Source organism: Terrapene carolina, unplaced genomic scaffold (genome assembly GCF_002925995.2).
Source record: "Terrapene carolina triunguis isolate 2854851 unplaced genomic scaffold, T_m_triunguis-2.0 Scaffold172, whole genome shotgun sequence".
NCBI lineage: Eukaryota > Metazoa > Chordata > Testudines > Emydidae > Terrapene > Terrapene triunguis.
The window spans coordinates 963,860-988,123 of NW_020664523.1; the positions used below are offsets into that span (position 1 = coordinate 963,860).

A 24,264-nucleotide genomic window follows, 5' to 3' on the forward strand; every position below is an offset into this window, starting at 1 on the left:
GAAACCGACTTGCAGCCAAACCACCACACCCACTGTACACAGCCGCCCAAGGCTGTCAGCAAGGGAACCCATGTGCCCATTGGCTGATAACGCACCACAACTCTTCCCTACACCCATAGGGAAGCCATAGGCCAGTGGCATGGCACTTTGAGCTATACCTCCAGCTGCTCAAGTCTATGGCATAGGAATTGTGCTGTGGGGCATAGCACCCCATGGCCTGGCTTTTTACTGGGCCTTCAGGGAAGGGCAGGAGACTACTAGCCTAGGACAAGAGCGTGTCTCATATACGCCACATGGGGAAAGGACAGGCTGCAGGGGGATGAGGTGAAACTAGGCCCTGTCAATCAGCATGACGAGGATTTAACCAGAAGGCCTGGCTGGGGCCTATGTGATTTGACATAATGCAATAAACCAGTAGTCTCCAAAGTGGGGTGCGCAAGAGGATCCTTCAGGGTGCACGACAGGAGGAGCACCGCCAGAGCAGTGCCGCTTCGGCAGTTCGGGCGTTTTTCTTTTTTTTTGCTTGGGGCAGCAAAAATAGTAGAGCCGGCCCTGCGGTGCGGCAGGGGGTGTGTGCTCAAAATTTTTTTTACTGATAGGGGTGCACGATCAAAAAAGTTTGGAGACCACTGCAATAAACAATCACGTTTGCTAGCTTGTACACGTGGGTGCGTGTTGGGCTCTGGGCATATAAATTATTCATTTTCAGGCTCCAAAGGCTTTGGGTGGATTTAACCTTCCCTGTAGTGTTAGAAACTCAAATCACGGCAGCCTTGGGTAAGTGCATGAAAATCAGGAAGTGAAACAGACAGTGTGTGATCTTGACCAGGCTAGTTCCACTGTCTGAGATGAGTGAAGTGCAATGGGTCCAACAGGCTAGAGGGTGAAAAGTACAGCAGAGCTTTTAAATCTGTTTAGTGTTAAGGAGGCTTCGTCATTGCATGTAAGGGGTGTCAGAGATAATTGTTAAGTGGTGCCATGGCCCAGTTCCATTTCTGAACAACCTGGGGGAGGAGACTCCTTAAAAGGGGCTGTAATATCACATCTGCTAATTGCTCAAAAAGGATTCCAGGAATTTGATTCACATCAGAAATCCAGGGCCCAGCATGGAAACAATGGGATTTCCAGTTCAATATTCCTGTATTATTTCAGGAGTCTTTTCTCATCCCATGGCTCTAATCACCTCCTGGAGGCAACAGGATACCCTGCACTGAAACGCTGAGCTCCCTTTGCTGCATTTTCACATAACATTGTAATTACTCAACCTGAATTATTTGCAAATCAGTTGTTTATTTTTCTAAAGCAGCTATTTCCTCTTTGGCTACAGCCAGTTTTATTCAGGTTCCAAGGCTTGATTGGAAAAGATGCACGTGCAAATTCAGCAAAAAGCTTATGTCGAATTTCTTTTCAAGGGTTTAGTACTGGATGCGAGAGAGACTATTGCAGGGTTGGCTCTTACTGCCATGAGCACACTGGAAACATCCCGTCCTTGCTACAGTCTCTTCCTGGGTGGAGAAACACTCGTCAAAAGTTTAGCGTAGTTGCAGTTAGTGTTAAGGAGCACTAGAAGAGTTTAGTGTTTTAGCTATTCCCCCCAATCACTAGCTCAAAAACTTCCCCTTAGAAAGAGTGTGACCCAGATGAGTCTTAAGCAAATGACCCATCCCTTTTTAAGTGCTATTTTTGTATCAACAAGGGGTTAGGTTATTTTCAATGTATGTCTTTGTTTTTATGCCTGTCCCCGGCCCACTCCTGGCTGAGGGGTGAGGTATCTCACTGGGTGCATGATCACGTGGGGAATGGCACGTGACAGGGTGTCTGGCTAGCTAGCTGCCCACTGCATACCCTGCAGCTGAGTGGGAAGGGAAAGCACTAGGCTGGCCCTGCTCTGACATGGGGCCTGATCCCCCTTGGGCACAGAGCACCTGCAACCCCTAGTGCAATGAGGGCTCAGCACCTCTCCGGTAGTACCGAGCCCTGATCTGTATGGTCCCATTGGGCACACAACCTGCATCGGCCTATCCCAACCTCTCTGGACAGCACAATGCCAGAGAGAGGCTGGGAATGCATCGGGCAGGGAGGTGGGGCACTGGAAATGGAGGTTCCCTCACACTCTAGGATCAGAGTACAGGCAGGGCCAGGCTGTCTCCCAGTTTAGCTCCATGTCCTCCAACCAGCAGCCACCCAGAGCTGTGGCCACTCTTGCACTTTTCCTCTGACTCATGGTAAATGGAGAGCTGTGCCCCCTGCATGGGCTCTGCCTGGCACAGCTCCTGCCCATGGCAACAAGTGCTGTCACGCTCCTGTCTCCAGAGAGCTCCTCCTATACCCTGCCCAACTCCAACCCCACACTAGCATTTGCAGCAGGGCTGGCATCCCTGGTGTTCTGGAAACGTGCCCCCCACACCCAGCTGCAGAGCTACAGCAGGGATCTCCCCAGGTGCTGATAGTGGGAGAGGCAACCAAGTGGCCACCTGCCCTGGCTTTCAGGTTCCTACTCAGCTCCCAGGGGAGGGACAGTCCCTCTGGCCTGCCAGAAAGAGAGAGTTCCCAGGGGCTCTGCCCGGCCTGCCAGGAGCCAGCTGGGACGCAGCACCAGCCTCCTCTCTGTAGTAATAGCCTAGGCTGGCTGGCATTATTGAGATCACAGATCGCAGGGCAGGGGCTCTGAGCCCAGGCGTGGGCCATGCCCAGCACAGCACTGAGAGAGTTAAGCGGCTAGTGGGTTTAGACTATTGTTCCAAACACAATGGAGAGGAAGAGGATGTCGGGGGCTGAGAATTTGTGGCAGGTCCCCAGCAAATTCCTTTGGTTACTTAGAAGCCATGTGTGTTAGAAGAAGTAATTAACCCTTTACGACCAGAAGTGCTGGAGTGTGGGGGCTAGGAGGAACAGACAAGCTCAAGTCCTTAATGCCAGGAAATCCCAGCCTGAACCTGTTTCTACAGAACTATAGGATGTCACCCTGTCTCTATAGCTACAGTCCAGGTGCAGTTCTCAGGGAGGTAAATCCCAGAACAAGGGCGCAGGGTTTGCATCCGGGACAGACTGGGATCTGGCTGCTTGGGCCACACTAGATACCCAGACACAGAGAGGGTAGCAAGAGGGTTTGGTTCCTGGGTTAGTGCTTTCTCCTGCTGTCTCTCATCCCTGAGCTGCTTGCTCATGTGGTATGATGTGTTTATAAGGTAGGCTGGGTGGCCAGAGCAGCTCCTACAGAGACTGGCAACCAGCAAGACAAGGGAGTACCCAACTGGGATGCCTGGAGGGTCTGCAGCAGCACATTGCATCAGCAATCACACACCGAGAGGGGGGTGCGCTCCAGAACCCATTCTACTAGGGCATGGAACTCCACTCCGCGATCCCCCTGCAATTGGACAAGGGGAGCAGATGCCCCCTCGATAGGCATGGTGGTGACATAGGGTCCAGAGCTGGGGGGCGGGGGGGGGGGCAAAGCAGTGCCACACCTGCACCAACCTGCACTATGCAAGAGCACTGGGAGGCTTCCACCATGGAGACAGGAGCAGGGCAGGTGCAGATGGGACAGTCGCCGAGGGCGGCAAAGGAGAGTCAGTGCCCTAGTGTAAGCATGTGTGACACCAGGGCCCGGACCCTCCCGTCACGCACCAAAGCCACCAGAGCTGCTGGCCACAGGCACCTAAAGCTGACCCATGGACAAGCGGACAAGTCTCCAGACCCCACATGCCCCAGAGCGAGGTGAACGCTGGAACCTGAAAGCCAGGGCAGGTGGCCACTTGGCACCAGGTGTCTGAGCTTATCAGAGACAGGATGGTCTGGGGGATGGGGTTTCTGCACAGAGCTCCCAGCTCCTTGCCAAGATGGGGTGGCATCACCCCATCGTACAGCAGGCATCAGGGAGGCACAGACAGGGAAGTGCATATCAGTGGGTATATACAATCAGTGGGTGAGACGGGAAGAAAACCCAGGAGTACAGGACTTCCATTCCCATGCCCCAGCCACTGCCCCACATGGCAACAGCTGGGGATGACCCGCAACCGCAGAAGAATCTGGGTGTGAGCCCGATACCAGGTGACCCTGGCCTGGGTTCTTGGACCCTCCTGGAATGGACTCAGAACAAACTGTAGGCAAGGGGCCCACACAGGGGGGCAGTGCCCCTCAGCTGTACCTCAGGGGAGGGGCCTGCGCTGGGGGGCAGTGCCTCCCCGGCTAAACCCCAGGAGAGGGGCCCGCACTGGGGGGGGGCAGTGCCCACTCCTGGTGTGGAGCTGGTGAAGGAGCTGGCCTTGGCTGCAGGAGGGGGAGGTTTCAGTTAAGAACATCGTGAACCTGGCAGGAAGTGAGGGATGTTCAGAGCCCCCCTGTCCCCCTCATACCCAAAACAGTGAGGGCTGAGGAAGAGCCAGGCAGCTTGGCAGCCAGCCAGAGGCTCATCCCATTCCCTGTCCCTTGGGGGCTGCTGGTTCCAGGCCCTGCTTTGGGTGGAACGCACAGTCCTAGCGCCTGGGCCCAAAGCCAGGGTTGGGCAGGAAGTTGGCATTGGGGACAGGCTCTTCCCGGGGCTAAGGTCCCTGGCTCCTCCCCCACCCCATGTGCTCCTCCCCCTTCCCGCATGTCCCTCCCTCTTCCCACAAGGCACCTCCATAGGAAAAAAGCAACTTAAAAATACAAAAATAAATAACATTCGCAGGGATCTCACACACGCACACACACACATGGATGAGACCAGGCACTGGTGCGAGATCCTCTTTGGTCGTGCCACCTGGGGTCATGGCAGTGGGGCAGCAATGCCCTCTGCCCCACCCTGGCACCGTACAAGGGAGAGGGAGATCTTTGGGCAGGCAGCAGCGGGGGCCAGCTGCGGGGCTCTCCCAGCTGACTGTAGAACCTACTGCAAACCTTGGCAAGGGCTGGGGAAGCAAAAGCAACATCCCCTTTGGCGTGTTGAAGAGTCCAGTTTCCTCTGGCTTCCAGTTCAGCTCCAGAAATCCCAGCCCGCTCTCCAGCAGAGCCCCTCCCACCCGGAGCGCTGTTTGCTTGGCTTTGGTGGCCTGGCCCATGGCAGGTCGGTGCTAGAGGAGATGGCTAGTGCAGCCTCCCCCTTTGGGGCTTCAGGCCGTGGCACCCTGGGAAGGGCTGAACCCCCCTTTTGTGCCAGTGCCCTGCTGGATCTTGCCGGCTGGAAGGCATGTGACGGGCTCCCACTGAATCAGTGCATCGGTGGGGAAGGAGGAGAATGACGCACGCTGGCACCATTTGCTTGGGTCACCAGCTGGGAGGCCGTGGGGGGTGGCAGGACGCACCCACACACCCCTCTCTGCTCCAGGGTCCTCCAGCAGCAGCCCGAAGGCCGTGGCTGTCAGCTCTAGGCCACACCACTGTGGAGGAGACCGTGGCCGCGTGGCCACCAGGAGGGTAGCGCTAGCACTAATAATCTCTGGGCCCAAGCAGGAGGCTCTCCCTGAGACACCTGAGCTGCTCCTCGCCCAGCTTGATCTTCTCCTCCAGCTCCCGCTGCTCGATGATGAGGGCTGACTTCATCTTGACAAAGTGCTGGTAGTCCTGGAGCTGCTCGGCTAGCAGGGAGCGCGAGATGGTGCCGAACACGGCCCTCTCTCGCCGGTCCACGTGCTCCTTCAGCTCCTTGGCATCCTCCAACTGCTCCGTCAGCTGCCGCTTCTTCTCCAGCAGCGCCAGCTGTGGGAGACAGAGCGGGGAGTAGTGAATGCACATGGCAGACCCACCATGGACTTGGGGGGTAAGACCCCCCACCACAGCAGTGCCCGAGTGAGACCCCCCCCACACACACAACAGAGTAGTTCCCGGGTGAGACATCCCCAACATATAGAACAGGGCATTGCCCGGGTGAGACACCCATCCCCTGTGACGCAGTAGGGAGCGGGGTGGATTGACCTGGGAATGTAGTTTAGTTTCACTGGAACTGTCTGCATGGGGGATGGGAGAGCAGGGGATGACTTTAGGTAAGGGACGATACCTGAGCCTGTAACCTGAGCCAGAAGGAGGGTGGGGCCAGGTGACACCTTGGCCCGAGAAACTGGACAAAGGGAGAGGAGGAGCCGGGGGGAGGGGAGTGAGTCGGCTGGAGGGGGTTTTGGCAGTTTTGGGCTGGCTGGGAAGACGCAGGGAACACCAAGTCTGGGGTCTAGGATCCTTGCCCCCCAGAGGGACCTGGCTAAGGGGTCCTGGTTGTACCTACAAGCCCTGCTTGGGACTGTGTTCCTGTCATCTAATAAACCTTCTGTTTTACTGGCTGGCTGAGAGTCACGGTGAATCGCAGGAAGTGAGGGTGCAGGGCCCTGACTTCCCCCCACACCGTGACAACCCCACACACAGACACAACAGGGCAGTGCCCGAGTGAGAGAGACACCCCCACAATACAACAGGGCAGTGCCCAGGCCACATAATTAATTTAAAAATATCAGAGGAAACTGGATGTGGGGGGAGACAGCACAGAAAGCTGGGGAAGCTTCCCCTCCACACACTGTCAGTGTCTGTTTCAACCCACAGCCCCCCGCTACCCCAGCCCTGAATTTCCACCCCCCACAAGCTCTGCCAATGCCCCTCACTCCTGACCCGCAGCCCCTCCTAAACAGAGGACAGAGCATCTGTCTGACCTGTGCTTTGTTAATGCACCGTTGGGGTCAAAGCACTGCTAAATCTTGACCCATAGCCCTGGTGTTCCAGCCACACTCTAACCTGGGTAACCACAATCTGCTCCAGAAATTCATCCTGCGGGTCAGCTGAACACAGGATTCTGCCCCACTTTTGTCTATAGAACGTTGCTGTGCATTATTAAATGCCCAACTCCAGAGGTGCCTGCATGTCAGCTAAGGGGGTAGAGGAGGACAGATTCCCGGGGATCCTGTAGGATCAGACCTTTGTTGCTACTTGTGATCCACTGTCCTGGTGCCCAGGCTAATGGGGTGATGTGGACGAGCTGGCATGTGCGTGCCAATACAGAGGATTGTGCCCCTCCCCAGAGCATCCCCCCCACATACCTTCTCGTCCTCGGTGGCCTCATGGTCCAGGCTGTTGAGGGCATTCTCCACCCGGGCCAGCCGCCCCGAGAGCGACAGCAGCAGATTCACCACCTTGTCTAGGTCTCCGACGAAGAGGCGGAACTTGTCAAACTCATTGGGTTTGCAGACGCCCTTCACCTGGCACTCCACCTCCTCCCCCAGTGCTGCGTTGGCGTTGATATCCTCCTGCAGGCCCCGCTGCGCCTCCTGCAGCACTGCCAGCTTCCTGCTGATGCTCTCGATGAGCTGTGCCTGCGGAGGGAGAGAAATGTGGGGCAGGGGGCGAGAGAGGGGATTAAAACCCAGGGGTCATGTCAGGTGCCATGTTCACGAGAGGTGGAGCAGGGGAGCCAGGACTCCTGGGTTCTAACGCCAGCTCTAGGAGGGATGTAGGGGCTGGGGGTTAGAACAGGAGGGGCTGGGAGTCAGGACTCTGGGGTTCTATCCCTGGCTCTGGGAGGGACGTGAGGGCTGGTGGTTAGAGCAGGGGGGCCTGAGAGTCAGGACTCCTGGGTTCTATCCCTGGCAATATCAGGTCCTAGAGACAGAGCACAATCCCCATAACCTCTGCCCCACTTTACCTTCTTCTGTGCTAGCTCGTGATCCACCTCCTCCTCCTCTGAGGTCCCCTCTGGTAGCTCCTTCATCTTGTTGAGCAGCTCAGCCTTGCCCGCCGAGGTGTTGTAATAGGCTGAGTAGGAGGTGGGGCTGACGGCGCCCCCCAGGGGAGGGGAGATGGTCTGGAACTCCTCCCTGCACACATACGGTACACGGGGTCGGACACAGCCCAGAGCGGAGGGAAGCTGAGCTCCCAGTTGCAGAGTGAGGAAATTACTGGCAGGGACATGGGGGAAATCTGCACCTGAATCCCAGTGGCTGCTAACTCCACTAGGCTCTTTGAACCCTAAGCATGCAGTCTCAGGGCACCAGATCCCCCAATCCCTCGGCTCCAGCTTGGGGGACAGGAGCTGCATTTTGCCAGATGGGGGGAGGCAGTTAGACATCAGGGGCTGAGATGCATGGGTTTGCTAAGCAGCCTCAGAAGAGCAGGAGCTGGACCTGGCCAGACCCCTAGCAGTCTCTTCTGGTGCCACATGGTGCAGGTGGGCGTCAGCACAGAGACGGCATTTTCTTCCTGTTCTGCCTCCTATGTCAGAGCAGCAGCAAAGTGCTGCCGGCTGCCCAGGCCCCATGCCCATCCCGGTCTCTGCCCCTGCAGGGTCCAGCCCAGCACCTGCTAGCTGCCTGTGCCCAGGCTCTGCAGCCGTCCCTGTCTCTGCCCCTACAGGGCCCAGCCTAGCACCTACTGGCTGCCTAAGCCCTGGGAACGGGTGTGAAATTCACCTCCCCCCCATTTAGAACGCAGTAGGGGGTTCCCTGCAGTGCCCACATGCCATTGGCACCCCACTATGGGCGCACTGGAGCAGCCCCGTCCCCAAGGCCACATGGAACGACCCGCCGCTGCGATAGTGCAGAGGTGACCCTGCAATGTTCAGCAAGCCCAGGGGCTGCTTGGCTGGGGACACAGGGAAATGGGCAACCATGGGACAAAACCCAGCAGGAGGGAAGATGCTGTGATTGCTTGGGGCCCGGCAGCCACCCCGAAGGAACGTGCACAGAACATGTGACACCTCCTAATGCCCCAGTGGTTGCACCAGCACCCACGAGCTATTTACACATCAGCATCCGGCTCCACCCAGGAATAGCCAAGACGCCTCCTACCTTTCCTGAGCTTCAGCCTCACTCTGCTTCTCCAGCCGCCAGTCCTGCTGGTAATGGTCCTTCCACGAGCGGCGGTCCCCCGCCGAGAAGAGCTCTCCCATGACCTCAGCGGCTGTCACCATGCCAGAGGCTGGGCTCAGCACACCTGCCAGGGAGCGATCCCTGCCCGCCACGTCTCGCATCAGCTCCTCTGAGGTCATGCGGCAGGGCGGCTGCCTGCCCAGCCGGCAGCTCTCCACCTCTGCGCTCTCCTGGGCCGACTCCACCTCCTCGGGGGCTGCAGGAGGAGGCAGGGAGTGAGTTGCCATGTCTGCCACATGGGCCCATGCCAAGGGAATTCACAGGGAAATACCACTCACCCAGGCAGGGGGGGCTGGGCCGCGGGCGCTCCTGGCCCCAGCTAATCACTTGGTATTGTTCATCCTTTACAGACCTGCCCATATCCCACCGCGGCGTCTCCTTCACCCCCTCCTCTGAGGGCCCATCTGGCCTGTAAACACAATCCCAGAGGAAAGGTGTTAGTAGGGAGCCTAAGTAGTGTAGCAGCGCCCAGAGCTTCCAGCCCTTGGGGTACTGGGGGACACCCCCTGGGGAGCCGGAACCCCTCTGCCTCAGGGGGCAACTCCGGGCTGGCTGGACTCTGGGAGCAGCCTTGGCTCAGGGACTGTGCCACAAGCTTGAAAAGAGTGTGTGCTGGAGAACAGCACGTTCGCGGGGGGCAAAAAGGCAATCGCACCCGGCCTGGCTTTCAAAGGGTTTGGTCAATGTCGGGCGATGCAGAGGGGAGCATTTCTCCCTGCGAGCTCAGCCCATCCCAGTCAGGTCCCACCCTCCCTTGCCAGCATCCAGGGCCATGGGGACCAGGCAGATGGGACATTTTGCTTGACATGCCTTGCTGGGATTTTTGGTTAAAGGGCCCCTTGGACTCAGACATCCAACATGCACTTGGGAGAAGGGATCTCAGAGCTAAAGGTCCAACATCTGCCCCTTCAGTGAGGGGCTGAGACGCTTCCAAGGATTCCTCCCACAGAGATGGGGAGGGCCACGATCGTTACTGCTGAAGTACCAAACAAGCAGAGGAAAACACACCTCGGGACATGGCCCTTCTTCTCTGGCCTTTCTGGGCGTCCCTGCCATCAGGCCAGGCCCACCAGGGGATCCACCCACCACCCACCCCTCCCCGCCTCTGGACATGGACAGCCTGGGCCAACAGCTCTTTGCTCCGGACTCTTGTGAGCCATGATGGGCCATGGGCCAGGGAATCGGCAGGACGAACAGTCAGTCCAAAGTCACCCCAGAGAGACAGCACTCATGGGAAAGGGAACCCCCCCCCCCCGCCACACACACGGTAAGAGACATGAGAGCCGAATGGGGGTGGGCAAAGGGGGGCCATTCCTCAGTCCCTACTCGCCTCTGGTGCTGTGGGAATCAGCATCCCAGGGACATCCCAGGCTGACCATCCTATCCTGGTCAGCCAACCTGCTGCCAAGCAGGGCAGGGATGCCAGCCTCGCTCCTGCACTGGAAGGGAGGGGGGGTGCTGGTGCTGACTCGGCCCCCGAGCTGCATGGAGTGACCCCACAGAAGGGCCTAAGATGGCCCCGAGGGCCATCGGTCTCTCGCTCGCTTTAGCTCAGGGGTGGTGGATGGTGCAAGGCCTTGCCAGCTCAGCAGCCTGCCTTACATGTGGCCAATGCCCACCAAAGCACTCCAGCCCTTGGCACAGCCCCCCTGCCAGCGACTCCCAGCAAGGACGGGGTTTCTCCTCAGCAGAGAGTGACATAGGCTCAGAACAGGATGCACGCCAGGGAGCCCATTACAACACCCAGGGATTGGGGGCAGCATCCAGCGGCAGTCTTGAGAGGGAACAGATCATGGTACTGAGGTGAGTGAGGCCCCTCAGGGGCGAGGGGGCAGTGACAGGGCCATGGGCCCTGCCATCAGGGCCAGGGGGAAGTGGGGCCATGGGCCCCGCTATTGGGTGAGAGGGCAGTGACAGGGCCATGGGCCATGCCATTGGGGCCAGGGGTACTTGCCTGGGAGTGTCCCTGGTGCCCATGTCCAGTGCCAGCGGCTCCCGAGGCAAGACGTGGCAGTAGTAGTGGTTGCTCCCCTGCTCTGGCAGGTGCCCGGTGTCCAGGGATTCCTGCGGGAGGGTGCCAGGAATTCGAGGCTGTGAGATGGCCACGGGCTTGACCGAGTCCCCAGGGACCTTGTCCAGGGGAAGGCTCTGGGAGCGCTGCCTTGCGGTCTCCACGCTGCCACCACCTTGGTGGTGAGGCTGTTCCAGGGGCACCGCCAGCAAGGCTGAGCCAGGCCCGGTGGGCTCCAGTGGGTACAGATGGTGGTGGGAGGCCCGGCGAGTTCTGTACTTCTCCCAATTAGGGGGTGGGGGCCGGGGAGGAGGCGGCCCTTTCTTTCTGGCCGGACACGGAGGCATCGGGTGGATCTCATCTAGCTTGGCTAAGGGGGTGTCTCTCATCTCCTGGCCCCGGGTGCTGGGCGGTTCCATGTTGAGGTGGCTCTCTGAGAAGGCCCTGCCCCGGAGCGGGCGGTGGAGTGGCTCGCTGGGGTTCTCTGGCGCGCGCCGCTCGCAGTCCCAAGAGAGGTCAAGAGAGGACGCGGCCCGGTAGCACGGAGGCCACGTCTGCTCGGAGCTCTCCAAGCAGGGCCGGAAGGGACCCTCCCTCTGGAAGCCGATCTTGTAGTGTGCCAGCTCGCTGGGGAAAACATTGAGGGCAGATGCCCCCGAAACCCATTCAATCCCAGCCCGCTTCCACAGGAGCCAGCAGCCAGGGGTCAGAGAGAAACCCCTTCTCTATGAGCCAATTCCCCGCTGCTGTGGCAAGCCCAGCCCTGGGGCAGTTCCCAGCCCCAGGCAGCCAGCGCCCAGAGTGCTGGCCGCTCGCTAAGGTACTTATCCAACTCCACCCGTAGTGTCTGGGCCCCCCATCTGCAATGGAATGGCCGTCTCATGCCCCGGGTGGGGGGTGGGGTGGCTGTTCTCCCCAAGGCATGGATGGGGAAAGGAGCTGAGCTTGGATTTCCAGAGTCCTAGACCCCCACCACTGAATAGTCCTTCCTCTGCCTCCCCTCCCACCGCGCTGACGATGATCCCTATGATACCCCATGGAAAATCCTTCCATGGAGGGCTAGACACGCAATTCTCAGCATCTCTGCACAGCATGTCACGTTCCCGGCTCCCAAGGACTGAGAGTGGACAGTCCCTGCTCCCCTGGCCACGCCTCAATCCCACATTCTAGCTCAGGGGTCTCAAACTCAAATGACCACGAGGGCCACATGAGGACTAGTACATTGGCCCGAGGGCCGCATTACTGACACCTCCCCCCCCCCCCCCCCCACCGCCGCCCTCGGGTCCCGCCCCCACTCCACCCCTTCCATGAGGCCCCGCCCCTGCCCCGCCTCTTCCCACCCCTTCCCTGCCCCCATTCCAACCCCTTCCCCGAAATCCCCACCCCAACTCTGCCCCCTCCCTGCCCCCAGGGGGTGCAGGAGGGGTATGGGGTGTGGTGGGGGCTCAGGGCAGGGAGTTGGGGTGTGGGGTGCAGGAGGGGTGAGGGGTACAGCAAGGGGTCAGGGTGCGGCAGGAGGCTCAGGGCAGGGGCTTGGGGTGCAAGAGGGGTGCAGGGTGCGGCAGGGGGCTCAGGGCAGGGGGTTGGGGTGCAAGAGGAGTGCAGGGTGAGGCAGGGGGTTCAGGGCAGGGGGTCGGGGTGCAGGGTGCGGCAGGGGGCTCAGGGCAGGGGGTTCGGCTGCAGGAGGGATTCGGGGGGCAGGATCTGGCCCGGCGGTACCAGGGCCAGGGCAGGCTCCCTGCCTGCCTGCCTGCCTGCCTTGCCCCCGCAAGAGGCTGCAACGTGGGGAAGGGGGGGGGGGAGGGGCTGTGTGTTTCTGTTGCTTGAGACACTGCCTCCAGCAGCTCCCATTGGCCGCGGATCCCCTTCCCAGCCAATTGGAGCTGCTGGGGGCGCTGCCTAAAGTAACAGCCACACACAGCCCCTTCGCCGCCCCCTTCCCCACGTTCCAGCCTCTTCCCGGAGCTTCGCGGGGCAGGGCAGGCAGGCAGGCAGGCAGGCAGGGAGCCTGCCCTGCTACCGGTGCATGTCCTGCCGCCGAACTGGTAAACACTAGCGGAGGGCGGGGGGGCTGCGAGGGGCTCACGGGCTGCAGAAAATCACCCTGCGGGCCGCGTGTTTGAGACCCCTGTTCTAGCTATTGCCAGACCCTCCTCTCAGCGCAGAGTGGTGACGGCATCCCTCCGGGCCTTCCCCCGCCTTCTGCTCCGTTCCCTGCTCGCCTGGGAGCTGCTAAAATAACTGAACTGGCTTGTTTCCTCTGGAACTGCCCCGCTGCATCCTGCTGGCTGCCTTGGGAACAGGCGTGTTCGCATCTGGCTGCTCTTGGAATGAGGGGCAAGTTCAAAATGAATGCTAGGGGCAGGGAATCCCCGAGGGTCCGGGCTGAGATCACCAGGGCTCGGACCAGCCTTAGGAAATCCCTGACCGAACAAGGCAGAGAACAGGCCCATTTCAGGGAGGCACACTGACCATGCAGCGTAACATACAACACCCAGCCCCACTCTCTAGTGTGCTTTGGCTGGGCTTCTGGAAGGGCCCTTCAACCCCCAGCTTGTGCACAAATCCAAATCCTGCTGGAGCCAGATCAAACACCTGCTTTGCTGGGGCACATGGAGACGTGGTTCTCAGCTACAAGCAGGCAGAGCTGGAGAGAGGAAAAAACTAACCCTTCCAGGAAAGCTAGTGGCAAGCCCGGGACTGCAGCAAGGAGGGGACACCAGCGGGGCACACCTGGGAAAGTCTAGAAATGGAGAGGCAAAGGGACTCTGAACTCCTGTGCTGGTCTCCCCTGTCAGGCAGCCTGGTATCCTCACCCCAGCCATCTTCCCACTGAGGCCTTGGCCACACACAAACCTGACCGATTCCCGTCTAGGTAACCCAGCCCCGCAGTCACAGCTGTAAATGTGCTTACCCCACACCGGCTGGCTCCACCCAGGAAGCAGAACAGCTGTACCTGAACAAGGCACTTTCTCCCAGTACAACAGTGTCACCCTAGTACCAGCCTTAGTGTGAGTATCAGCCCAAATCTCGGGCAGAGCAGGCCCAGCGGAAATGCCCCAGAGCACAGCGGACTCGCCTGGCATGTGGCTCCTGTTCCCTGGATAGCCTGCCTAGCCCTTTGAGCCTCCTCCGCTGACCCCGCCTCTGGGAATGTGCTGCATCGCCTTACCCTTTGCCTCCAGTCACAGCCCAGACCCCTCCCACAGTCTAATTCAGAACCCACAGCATGGCCACCTCTCAGATGCACTCACTAACCTGTCCCCCTCTCCTTAGTCCACTGCATGCAACAGAGAACTGGCTACCCCAGGGTAGGGACTGACTCGCCATGCCACGTACTGCACCAAATACAGCTCAGTGTGGAGGGGCCAGAAGGGCCTGTCAGATCACCTAGCCGGACCCCTATAGATCTCCAGCCAGCTCCCCTGGACCAAGCCCAGTGGCTTGTGTTTGACTAAGGCAGATAATAATAAAATAAAATAATAATAAATGGAGATATCCCATCTCCTAGAACTGGAAGGGACCTTGAAAGATCATCGAGTCCAGCCCCCTGCCTTCACTAGCAGGACCAGATCTGCGGGGCCCCAAGGCGTGCCTGTGTGAGAAATGCTGCAAGGCGAGCTAGGCTGGCCACGACCTTGCTCACGGCCAGCGCTGACCAGGCATGTTTCATCATTACTTTCAAACTGTTGAAAATGACTTGAAAGGCTCAGCCGTGGCCCTCAGCTCTTAGCAGGGTCTGCATGGGGGGAGGCACAGGCCAGAGGACAGGCTCTTTGCTTTGCCTTAGCTTGGCTTTCCACAGTGCCTGTGGAGCATTTGGGATTTTGTTTCCAAAACAAAATCAGATCTGGGAAATTTAGGACAAGATTTTAACCAACAGATGCCTAAACCTCAGCTCTTCCGGAGTTCGGCACCAAGGCTGGGATCTTCACAAGACTTTCAGTGGGACTCCTGCTTCTAAATCCCTAAGGACAATCTAACTCCTCAATACCAGGGCTGATTTTAGCCAGCCTCTCTGGATTACAGTCTATCATCTGCCTTGCAGGGGTACCTGGGAGGCCCTTCAGAACCCAGGCTAATGGAGCAGATTAGTGCTCTGCACTCTTGAAAATCAGCCGTTATTCAGGGCCCAGGTCCTCACGGATATTTTGGTACCTAACTCCCACTGATGTCAATGGGAGTTAGGGGCCTAAGTACCTCTGGGGATCTGGGCCCAGGCACCTCGATAGGATTTGGGGGACTACGCTGTGGATTGCCCTTTTGAAAATCTTGGCCTGAGATGACAACTTTTGCAGTGTTTCCCTGCTCGGCTGTGCAGCCTTCATGTGCTCACTGTGGGGATTTACTGGCGCTCATCTGCCTGGAAACAGCACTTCAGGCACCTCCTTGATGTGTGGAAGCTCGCCACAAATCACCACAGCCAGAGCTGTACTGAACGGCTATCCTGGCAGGGAATCCTGGTGACAGAAACCCAAGGCTTCTTGCAGCAGCAGCACCCTGGGAAGCCCCAACAACCGGCTGCCTGCCTGTCCCAGACACTGAAATGGAGAGGCCCTAGTTAGACTCTTGTAGGGTGACCAGACAGCAAGTGTGAAAAATCGGGACGGGGGTGGGGGGTAATAGGAGCCTATATAAGAAAAAGACCCAAAAATCGGGACTGTCCCTATAAAATCGGGACATCTGGTCACCCTAGACTCTTGTGATCCTATGGATTGTGAATGTGTGTGTATGGGGACATGGACTCCTCCTGGCTCCTCAGGGCTGACGGCTGGGCCGGGGGTTAAAAAAGGCCTTTCGGAGCTGGCAGCGAGGCTGCAGGTTTCTCTGGCCATATGCCCAGAGCTTTGTTGTTGGGTTCATGCGAGAGGCAGCAGCACGACCCAGGTGCCAACCCTGTGCCCTGGCCTGTAGCACCGCATGCAGAGCGACTCCCCGGGCACCATCACTGCCACGGGCCAGCTGGAGATCCAGGGAGGATCTGTGAGCCTGGAAGCCAGGTCTGCTGCAGTGTCCACCCTGCCACCTCCCAGCTCCAGCAAAGCAGGAAACAGCTTCCTCTGAGTCCCACAGTGCAAGCCCCACTGGCTGCCTGTGCAGGGAGGTGCTGGCTGCTGGAGCCTCCTGTGCTCTGGATTGGCCTAGGCACGCTGCTTAAGAAAAAACACCTTGAGGCTGTCAGTGCAGCTGGGCGGATCCCTGGCTTGCTGCTGCTAACAAACCCTGCTGTGCACTCCTGGTCCCTTGCCTAGCTCCCGGTTCCTGGCCCAGCCTCTCGCCCAGCCTCAGCTCCACTGACCCTGCTTCAGCCGGCTCACTAGGCTCCAGCCTGGTGCGACTCAACGACCTGAGTTCAACCTGCTCCTACAACATGGCACTAGCACGGGCTGCTGCTCCTGGCCTGGCCCCCAGCCTGCACTCGGACTATGTCCCTTCCACGTCAGGCTCAGCTCACACCTGCTCCCCACAGCTGGGGCCCTGACACCAGGGCCATAGGGGATGGCCCCTGCTCCAGCACAGCTAAAACATGCTGGGAGACACCCCCACTCCTTGTGCAGCCCCCACCACTGCCTGCAGCACATGGTACCCACAGCCTCTTCTACTGCCCGGGCTGCTAACTCAGGACCCCGGCACTTTCTGGGGCTTCTTTCTCAGGGCTCTCACGCCCTTGTCCACCTTCAAAGCCTTGAACCACCACAGCTGATCCCCACTGGCCAGGAGGGACCCCTCTCCCCCAGCAGCAGCACCCCGGAGGGGGGAGTAGGTAGGAGCCTGGGCTGGGTAATGAGAGCAGCCCCCCCACATAGCCCAACTGAGCAGGTACTACAGGGCAGGGCCACAGCCCCACCCGAGCCACCAGCTGGAGATCCAGGGAGGATCTGTGGGCCTGGAAGCCAGGTCTGCTGCGGTGTCCACCTGGAAGTGGCAGCATCCCAGCAAAGCGTCTGGGTGAGCTGAGTGCTGGGGACCCCATCTGGGGTGCACGGGGCTCTCCATGAGATCCAGTGTCACAGGCAGCCTCCACCCCCTTCGCTGGCTGGCCGGCCATTTTATCAGTGACCCCCCACCCCGGCCCCATATCAAAGCCAAGTAGGAACCTGCCCCCTCCTCCTCTCCCCCCCCCCCACCCTCCGGCCCTTACCTCACTGACTGGCTGCCCTTCCTGTTTATCGCCCCAGGCTCCCACTCTTCCAGAGGAAATTCCTGCAAACAAGAATCAGAGGAGTGAGATGGCCAGGATGAGCTGCCCGCCCCTCCCACTGGTGCTCTCCACCTCCCCCCCCTCCCCACCCCTCACATCCCAGGAGCAGGATGGACGGGGGCAGGTCAGGGGCTATTTTCCGCTCACAGCCCCATGGCCACAGCAGAGTCTCAGCAAGGAAATGCATCCTCCTGGCAGCCAACTTAGCGCCCGCCCCCGTAGAGCCACAAACCCGCTGAGCCTGTTTGCCCTCCTGCCATGGGGCTGGGCTGCAGGGCTGGTTCCCAGCTGCCGCAGAGGGACTGCCCGGGGAAAGGCTCCCCGGGCAGTGGAGCTTCGGGGCTCGCGCTGGCTCATGCAGGCAGGTCCGGCCGCCAAAGTGCGGCAGGCCGGGCAGGTCCTGTCAGAGCCTGACAGGTACGGAGCTGGGCGGGGCGCGAGCAGGAGGGTGCAAGCAGGAGAGCCGGGTGGGCACCAGGGCCTCAACCCAGCACTCAGGGCACCCACCCCCTCGGGGTCTGATGCCCTGCCAGGAAACGACACCCCCCCGCATCCCTTTCTTCTCTAGTCACCCCCAGCCGAGGGACGCCAATGCCCTGCTACTGCCAGTAGCCTGCACTGACAGGAGAGTGTGACACTCCCGGGAGGGACGTGTGACACAGCAGGGCTTGGCCACGAACAGGCCACTGGCGGGATGGTGCCAGCTGGCGCGCAGATGGGGACGAGACTATTTTTTGCTACATTGGGTGGTTGGGGGAAGGCAGGGGGTCAGACAAGGCATATTCAGCCAAACAAAAATGTTCTGCAGAAACTCTCTGGGGTCCGGGATGGAATTTGGGAGAGGCCAGAACAGCCAGCAGCCTGTGGGTGGGGCACCCACCTGGGACGTGGGAAACCCGGGTTCAAGTGGCTGCTCTGAATCAGGCATCCCCGCGGTGAGCGTCCTGAGGCCAGGCTGTGGCTCTCTCAGGCTCTGGTTTGCAGACAGCATTGGGTTTAATGGAAATAAACACCAACCACAACGCTTCTTGTGCCGGAGTCTCGTTCTCCAGACAGCTCTGCCAGCCGGCAATGCCAAGGTGCCCAGCAGGTACATGGGCTGCCATGCACCCTCCCCCCTGCTCATGCCACCCCAATGGCACGGGGACACATCGCAGGGTGGGAGGAGGAAGGGCTGATGGGCACAGTGTCACTGTTTGTGAGTAAACCCCGGCTTATGCTCCCCAGCTTTGCCCCCAAGCCAGGAGAGACAGACAAGGCTCCATCCTGCCCTGGCTCAGACCCACCGCTGCCCTCCCTGGGCTCCCGCTTCCCCGGCCCACAGCTAGGACTCTGCTGGCCAGGAGCCTGACTCCTCACCCTCCCCTCTCCACCAGTGTAGGAGCAGCACTGAGGGGTGCCAGAGGGACACCAGCTGGCTGCTCCAGGCCTGGCAGGGGCATGTGTGGCAGGGGGTAGAGGGGTACCCGTGGCACGTTTCTGGAGAAGGTTGAGTTCAATACAGATGGCAGGGGATGCCAGTCACTGTCTTGGCAGAGGTGGGCAGGTCTCAGGCAAGGGGTACATGATTCCTCCCACACAAACCAGGCATATGCCTAACAGACACACAGAGCCACAGGCAGAACCCCTTCCCTGAGCTGGGGAACCACCGGGAATCAAACGCAGACACGCAATACATAATTTACCCTGTGCCCTGCCACCTCCCAGGAACTCTGCCCCCCACCCTGTTCCCCACACACCCTGCTCTGACACCCCCCCCCCACACACACACACAGCTTCAAACAGCCTGGGAGGGGACTGGTGCCTCCTGGTGCCAGTGGCTGGCATGGGGCAATGGGCTCAGGGTGAGGCAGGGTGAAGGAGGCAGCAGCTCCTGGTGTTTAAGCAGGGTTTGCTCCCCATCCCCAGGGACAGACAGACAGATCGATCCCTCTGACAGCCTCCCCCTGCACCTCTCCACAAGCTGGTACTCAGCCGGGCCAGGCTCAGCCACGGGGCCCGCCCACCTGGCACCGGGGGCAGCTTGCAGGGAGGATCTCTTACCGGCAGGAACACCTTCCTCCCAGGCCAGGGCTCGCTCTCCTCCAGAGCCTTGTGGGGAACAGAGCAGGAGCAGTCGGAACACCGCGGCACCCAGGGGTGCGTGTGGCAGCGGTAGCCGTGATGGCTGGGCTGCATGTTCCTCTGCAGCAGTGCAGGGCACATGTCGCCGGAGCAGTAGAGGCAGGGCTCGCGGAGCACCGGGGCCGTCCCGGCACAGGCCCGGGCAAAGGGCCGCAGGTACTCGAACTCGCCATGCCGCGGGAGGCCGGCGTAGCACACAGGCGGCTCCAGGCAGCACTCAGCGTAGACGGGGAGATTCTGCCGCCCCGGCGACAGGGGCGGGTAGGACTGGTCCATGGAACGGCGCCGCAGCTCCCGACATTCAGCGCCCAGTGGCTGAAAGGTGTGCGGCTCGGCTGCCTTTGGCTGGAAGCTGGGGGGCTTGCTGTGCCGGGCGGGGAGGCGCACCACGCACCTGCTGGTCTCCTCAAAGAACTTCCTCCGGTCGGCAAAGGGCAGCAGGACGGCGTCCTCTGCCAGGCGCAGTGGGGAGGCGGGCGCCTCCGGCCCCTTGGCATATGCCTCCCCAGGGCTCAGGGCCCGCTGCAGCTTGTGCTCCGGAGACCACCGCCACCGGCCCCCAGTCCCCGGAGCCCTCTGCTTCTCCCTGTCAGGGGCAGGAGTGCTGGGGCCTTTCCGTGCAGGCTGGGGGGTGGGGGCGCTCCTGTTGGCTGGGCAGCCGGGGCTCCTGCCATGTTCCCCAGCAGGCGCTGCGCCCGGCATGGGGCTCAGGCACTTGGCTCTGGCTCGTGCCACGCCGACAGAGCTCCTGTCCCCTGAGCTAGGCAGCCTGCCCTGTGGCAGGGCTGAGGGATTGGGGGGGCTCTCGCACGGTTCATCCTTCTCCTCCACTGGCTCCTCCCCACACAGCAGAGCCACAGAGCCCTTGCTCTTCTGCAGCTGGGCCTTCCTCCTCTGGATCTCGTTGCGCAGGTTGGTGGCGAAGCGCTCACTCCGGCGCCGCAGCTGGGCTGATCGCTGATGGGAAGGGCCCGATTTCCTGGTGCTCGGCCTGCTCTCCCCGGACTCTTTCCCCTCCTCCACCAGCGCCTTGGAGCTGCACGCAGGGGTCAGGCCAGCAGGCTGCTGTGGCATGGCTGACTCGCTGGGGGTGCTGCAGGATCTCTCCAGCTCTGGGTAACACCTGTATGGCCCCTGGCTGTGGCAGGAGTCCTGGGCCCGGTCAGGGGAGTGCTGGGCTTGTGTGGCATGGTCATCAGCCCGGTCTGTGCCCGCGGCCGGATCCCTGCACGGCTGCTCTTTGGCATCCTCTGTCTGCTGGCCGAGTCCCGGCTGCTCCAAGTGCAGCGGGTTCACGGTCCATTGGTGCCCATCCTGCAGCTGGGTGTCCCAGCAGCTGCTGCCCATGGCTACATTCAGGGAGTGCAGCTGGGATGCAAGCAGCTGCTCAGGGGCACTGTGCCGGTGCCCCTTCCGAGGAGACAGGGGTGGGTCACCGTTGGCGCCTGGCTGTCCTTCGTGGGCACCGTTGTCCTGGCACTGCCCATGGGCAGCCCCCTGGGGATGGTCTGTGCTCTCCCCTAACAGCTGCTCCATGCTGGGCTGGCGTCTGTCCAGGTGGGAGCTCAGCATGTAGTACTGGTCAGCAGACAGGTGCTCCTTCGGGTGGCCTCCCACTCCCTCGGGCTCCTTGTCTCGCAGGCACAGTGAGGTGTCCGAGGTCCATCTGCCCGGGAGGTGCAGGGCATCAGCAGGGGCGGAGGCCCGGCGTCGCTCGGTGCCAGCTGGCTGGGGGTTGGAGGCCCGGAGGCTGTCCCTCCTGACAGGGGGCTGGGGAGGGGCGCCTGATTTGGCAGAGCCCGACAGGTTGCTTTCGTGGGGGCATGAGGAGGGCCTGGAGTTGGGTGCCAGGCGCTCACACAGCTGGTGGGAGACATCTGCCCCCTCACTACTTGTCTGCAGGTAGCGCCCCTCATGGGCTCGGCTGGGGCCCAGGCCCTGGAGGATGGAGTCTGTGGAGGAGGTCTCCTCGGGGCGCAGGGACAGGGCATAGTCCGAGGCGTTGGAACTGGCTGAGAAGGAGCTGTAGGCAGAGTCCCGCTTGTTCTGGTACATGCTCTGGTCCACAGGCGAGAGGCTGCCCTCGTAGTAGGTCTGGCTGGGGGGGTCCAGGCTCTCCATGCTTCCAATGGAGCTGCTCTTCTCCGTGCTGCAATGGCGAGACAGCTGGGCCCACTGCAGGGACAGGTCACTGGAGAGAGAGACAGCAAGTGTGAGCGGCACTGGGCAAACACCCTCCCCCCCGGCCCGCCCCAGCGCCATGGGCAGAGCCAACCCGGCCTGTGTCTCGCGGTGCCATTCACAGGCCAGGTACAGACCAGATGTTCCTCGGCCCAGTGCACCCCTCAAACACCCCAGCTCTGCAAGCTCACACAACACTGGCAAGCTCCTGGGCAGCTCCCCTGCTATGGTCAGGAAGGAATCGCTCCCCTGTGGGCATTGCACAGGGGGCCCAGGTGGCACCAGGGCAAGAACTAGTGCAACAAGGGGTGAGGCCTCCCACCTGCCCCCGCTGGGGACAGTTAGTCCCAGCCTTGCCCTGGCCCCACCCTGGGCAGGGGCTGGGTGCATCAGGGGATCTCCCTGTCCGGTGGATTCAGTGGCGGGCAGAGCCAGGTGATGCTCCCCGGAGAGGTGAGCTGTCGATCCCAGCTCCACTCGCCTTACTGTCCCTTTGCCCAGCCCCAGGATGCTAGTTCCTATTCAGAGGTGACGGGGGGGAGGGGGGTGTCACGGCCAGAATGACCGCATGTAAGCAAGGGGAGGATTTGGCCTGGGGGGGCCCCGCTGGGCCTGCAGTGTGTTCTCGCCTGTCCTCTGGGACTGGGGGCAATCTGGCATTCGCAGCCCCTCATTTGGCCAAGAGGACTGGAATTTGTTAGCTCCATGCTCGCAACGCAGCCGGCTCTGGCCTGCCACCCTTCCTGCTCAGGAATCGGAGCTCGGCAGAACAAACTAAAGCTGGAAAAAAAGGGATACCGTCCCCGGGGAAGAGAGGGAGACTCAGCCATGGAGCGGGGCAGCTCCTCCCATCGGAACGGGCCGAGGGGGCCCTGCGGTAGTGCCAAAGGGCCCCAGTGGGAGGTGGGGCAGCAGCCAGCCGGGCCAGCGAAGGGAACAATGTGCTGGGCTTGGAGACAACCCAGCCCAAGGCGGAAAATTCCAGGGTGAGACATGCACTCGTGCTGGGATAAAGTGCACTGTGGAGAGCCAGCTAACGGCGCGTCAGAGGGGCCATGTGGCCCTCTGGTCCAAGCCCTCCGTGTCCCAGCAGGACAAGGCTGCTTTCCCCACAGCCCAGGCACAGAGAACACTAAGGCAGAGATTAGCCAGGGAACTGAAGGGCTAAAGACACGGTGACGGGCGGGTTACATTATCCCAAGGGCCAGGGTGAGAGCAAAGCTCAGATCTAAGGGAATTGCACCCGGGCAGCTCCGGGAAGCATGGCTGGCCTTAACTCTGCCCTCTGCAGTCCATCGGGGAAGACAAATGAGCCCAGGCTCAAAATCAGCCTCAGCCAACCCGGGGCCACCAATGCCTGGCTGACAACCAAGTGGCCATTGCTGGGCCCCGGCTCGGCGCTGGAGGCCCAGAGGCGGCCCAAGGCAGGGGTTCCGGGGTTGGGGAGCAGCTAGATTGGGGATGGGTTGCTCCAGGAAGGGGGCATTTTAGAGCCAGGCACCTACCCAGGTTCCTCCACCCAGAGGGCTCTCGGGTGCCCCAGGGCAGCGAGTCCAGGTGGGGCAGAGCCGGTGGCACACACTGGGCTACACCCCAGCTGCTGTGGGACTCACCTGGAGTCACATCCTGAGTGCCAAGACAAGCTGAAGGCATCAGAGGGACAGTGCATGGTGGCAGCCTCGGTCCGGACCTCAGAGAGCTTGGCCAGGTGCCAGGAGTGGGGCCTGATGACGGGCACGTTCCTCCTGCCAAGAGCAGCACAGAGCCGAGAATGGAGAGGAAACCGGGCTGAGGCACTGGGCTGAGCTCACTTCCTGGAGAGCTTCCCATCCCATCCCCCGCAAGGAGGCTCCCTTAGCAGGACAGAGGGGACATCCCGGAGGAGTTCCCCATTAGCTCACTGGGGTTTTGGGGGGCCATCTCCCCCCCACCGTGCCTGCCCAGCCCAGAGAATGGCATCCCACACTCCTCTGAGCGAAGGGCTGGGAGCTGCTGGCACTCAGGGGTGGGGAGCAGGTGCCTTCCACCAGGAGGATGAAGCCACCAAGGGCATGGACTGGCATGGAAGCCCTTTCTCTGGGCTGCCCCTCGCAGCACTCCCCACTCCTGCCTCTCTGCCAGCAGGGGCAGGGAGCAGGGATCCACCCCCCACCAACTGAAGCAATGCGGGGACCCCTTCCCCCCACGACATTCCAATAGGCAGAGGAGGAGCCAGCGCTATGGGGCTAAATGCTCACCTCCACACACTTTGGGTGATGAGGATTTCAGTCCCCACCCTCCCCATGCACTGCACCCTCCCTTTCCAGCACAGTACCCCCAAAGCCTGGGGTATCCTCAAGCCCCAGCTCCCGGAGTCATGGGATTATGCTCGGCCCTTGGTGTGGGATTTTTAAAAAGCAGGTTTCTAGCCCTGGTGGCTGGGGAGAAGAGCTGGCAAAGGGGCCCCACCAGGCGATGAAGGAACCAGCTTCAGGTCTAACGCCTGAGTTTTAAGCCAGTCTCATGATTTCTGGGGGCCTGACTCACACTGGCTGAGGGCTGGGGATTAGAGAGGCAGCCCCACCCCCACCCTCTCTGGGCATCGCTCCAATAGGTTGGACAACTTGGAAAGTTGGGCTCATGCTAGGAAGCCAGGGCAGGGCCCTAAATAAAGATCCCAGCCACCTCCACATAGCACCAGCCCAGGCCTGGCTCTGCTGCTGGCTCGGTCTGGATGGAGTGGGGCAGAACTCAGGCAAGCCCTCCCAGTAATTCACAACCTTGGACGATCCCATAGGGAGACTGGGAGCCCTCTGACTGCCACTGGGCTACCAGGGTAGGTAGCCAAACTGCCACCCCCAGGAGCACCCAGACTGGCAGCACCCTGCCCGCACAGAGCAAACCGGGGCATTTTAACTGGGCCTGGCTGCACACACAGGCTCCCC

At 60.6% G+C, this 24,264-nt stretch overlaps 1 protein-coding gene across 2 annotated transcripts in view; it reads right to left on the minus strand.

The window, feature by feature from the left end:
- Nucleotides 1-1,045: 1,045 nt before the first annotated feature.
- SHROOM4 (shroom family member 4) overlaps nt 1,046-24,264 on the minus strand; it is a 58,593-nt gene continuing 35,374 nt past the window's right edge. The window contains exons 3-11 of one of the 2 annotated variants that reach the window (XM_024199320.3): nt 22,954-23,085; nt 19,079-21,350; nt 16,976-17,037; nt 10,777-11,460; nt 9,101-9,231; nt 8,742-9,018; nt 7,601-7,772; nt 6,999-7,271; nt 1,046-5,676 (exon numbers count right to left, since the gene is read on the minus strand). In XM_024199320.3, coding sequence (XP_024055088.1) covers nt 5,407-5,676; nt 6,999-7,271; nt 7,601-7,772; nt 8,742-9,018; nt 9,101-9,231; nt 10,777-11,460; nt 16,976-17,037; nt 19,079-21,350; nt 22,954-23,085 — 4,273 coding nt within the window. In that variant the 3' untranslated portion in view covers nt 1,046-5,406. The remainder of the gene's footprint in view (nt 5,677-6,998; nt 7,272-7,600; nt 7,773-8,741; nt 9,019-9,100; nt 9,232-10,776; nt 11,461-16,975; nt 17,038-19,078; nt 21,351-22,953; nt 23,086-24,264) is intronic. The other variant, XM_024199335.3, reaches the window with a different exon arrangement.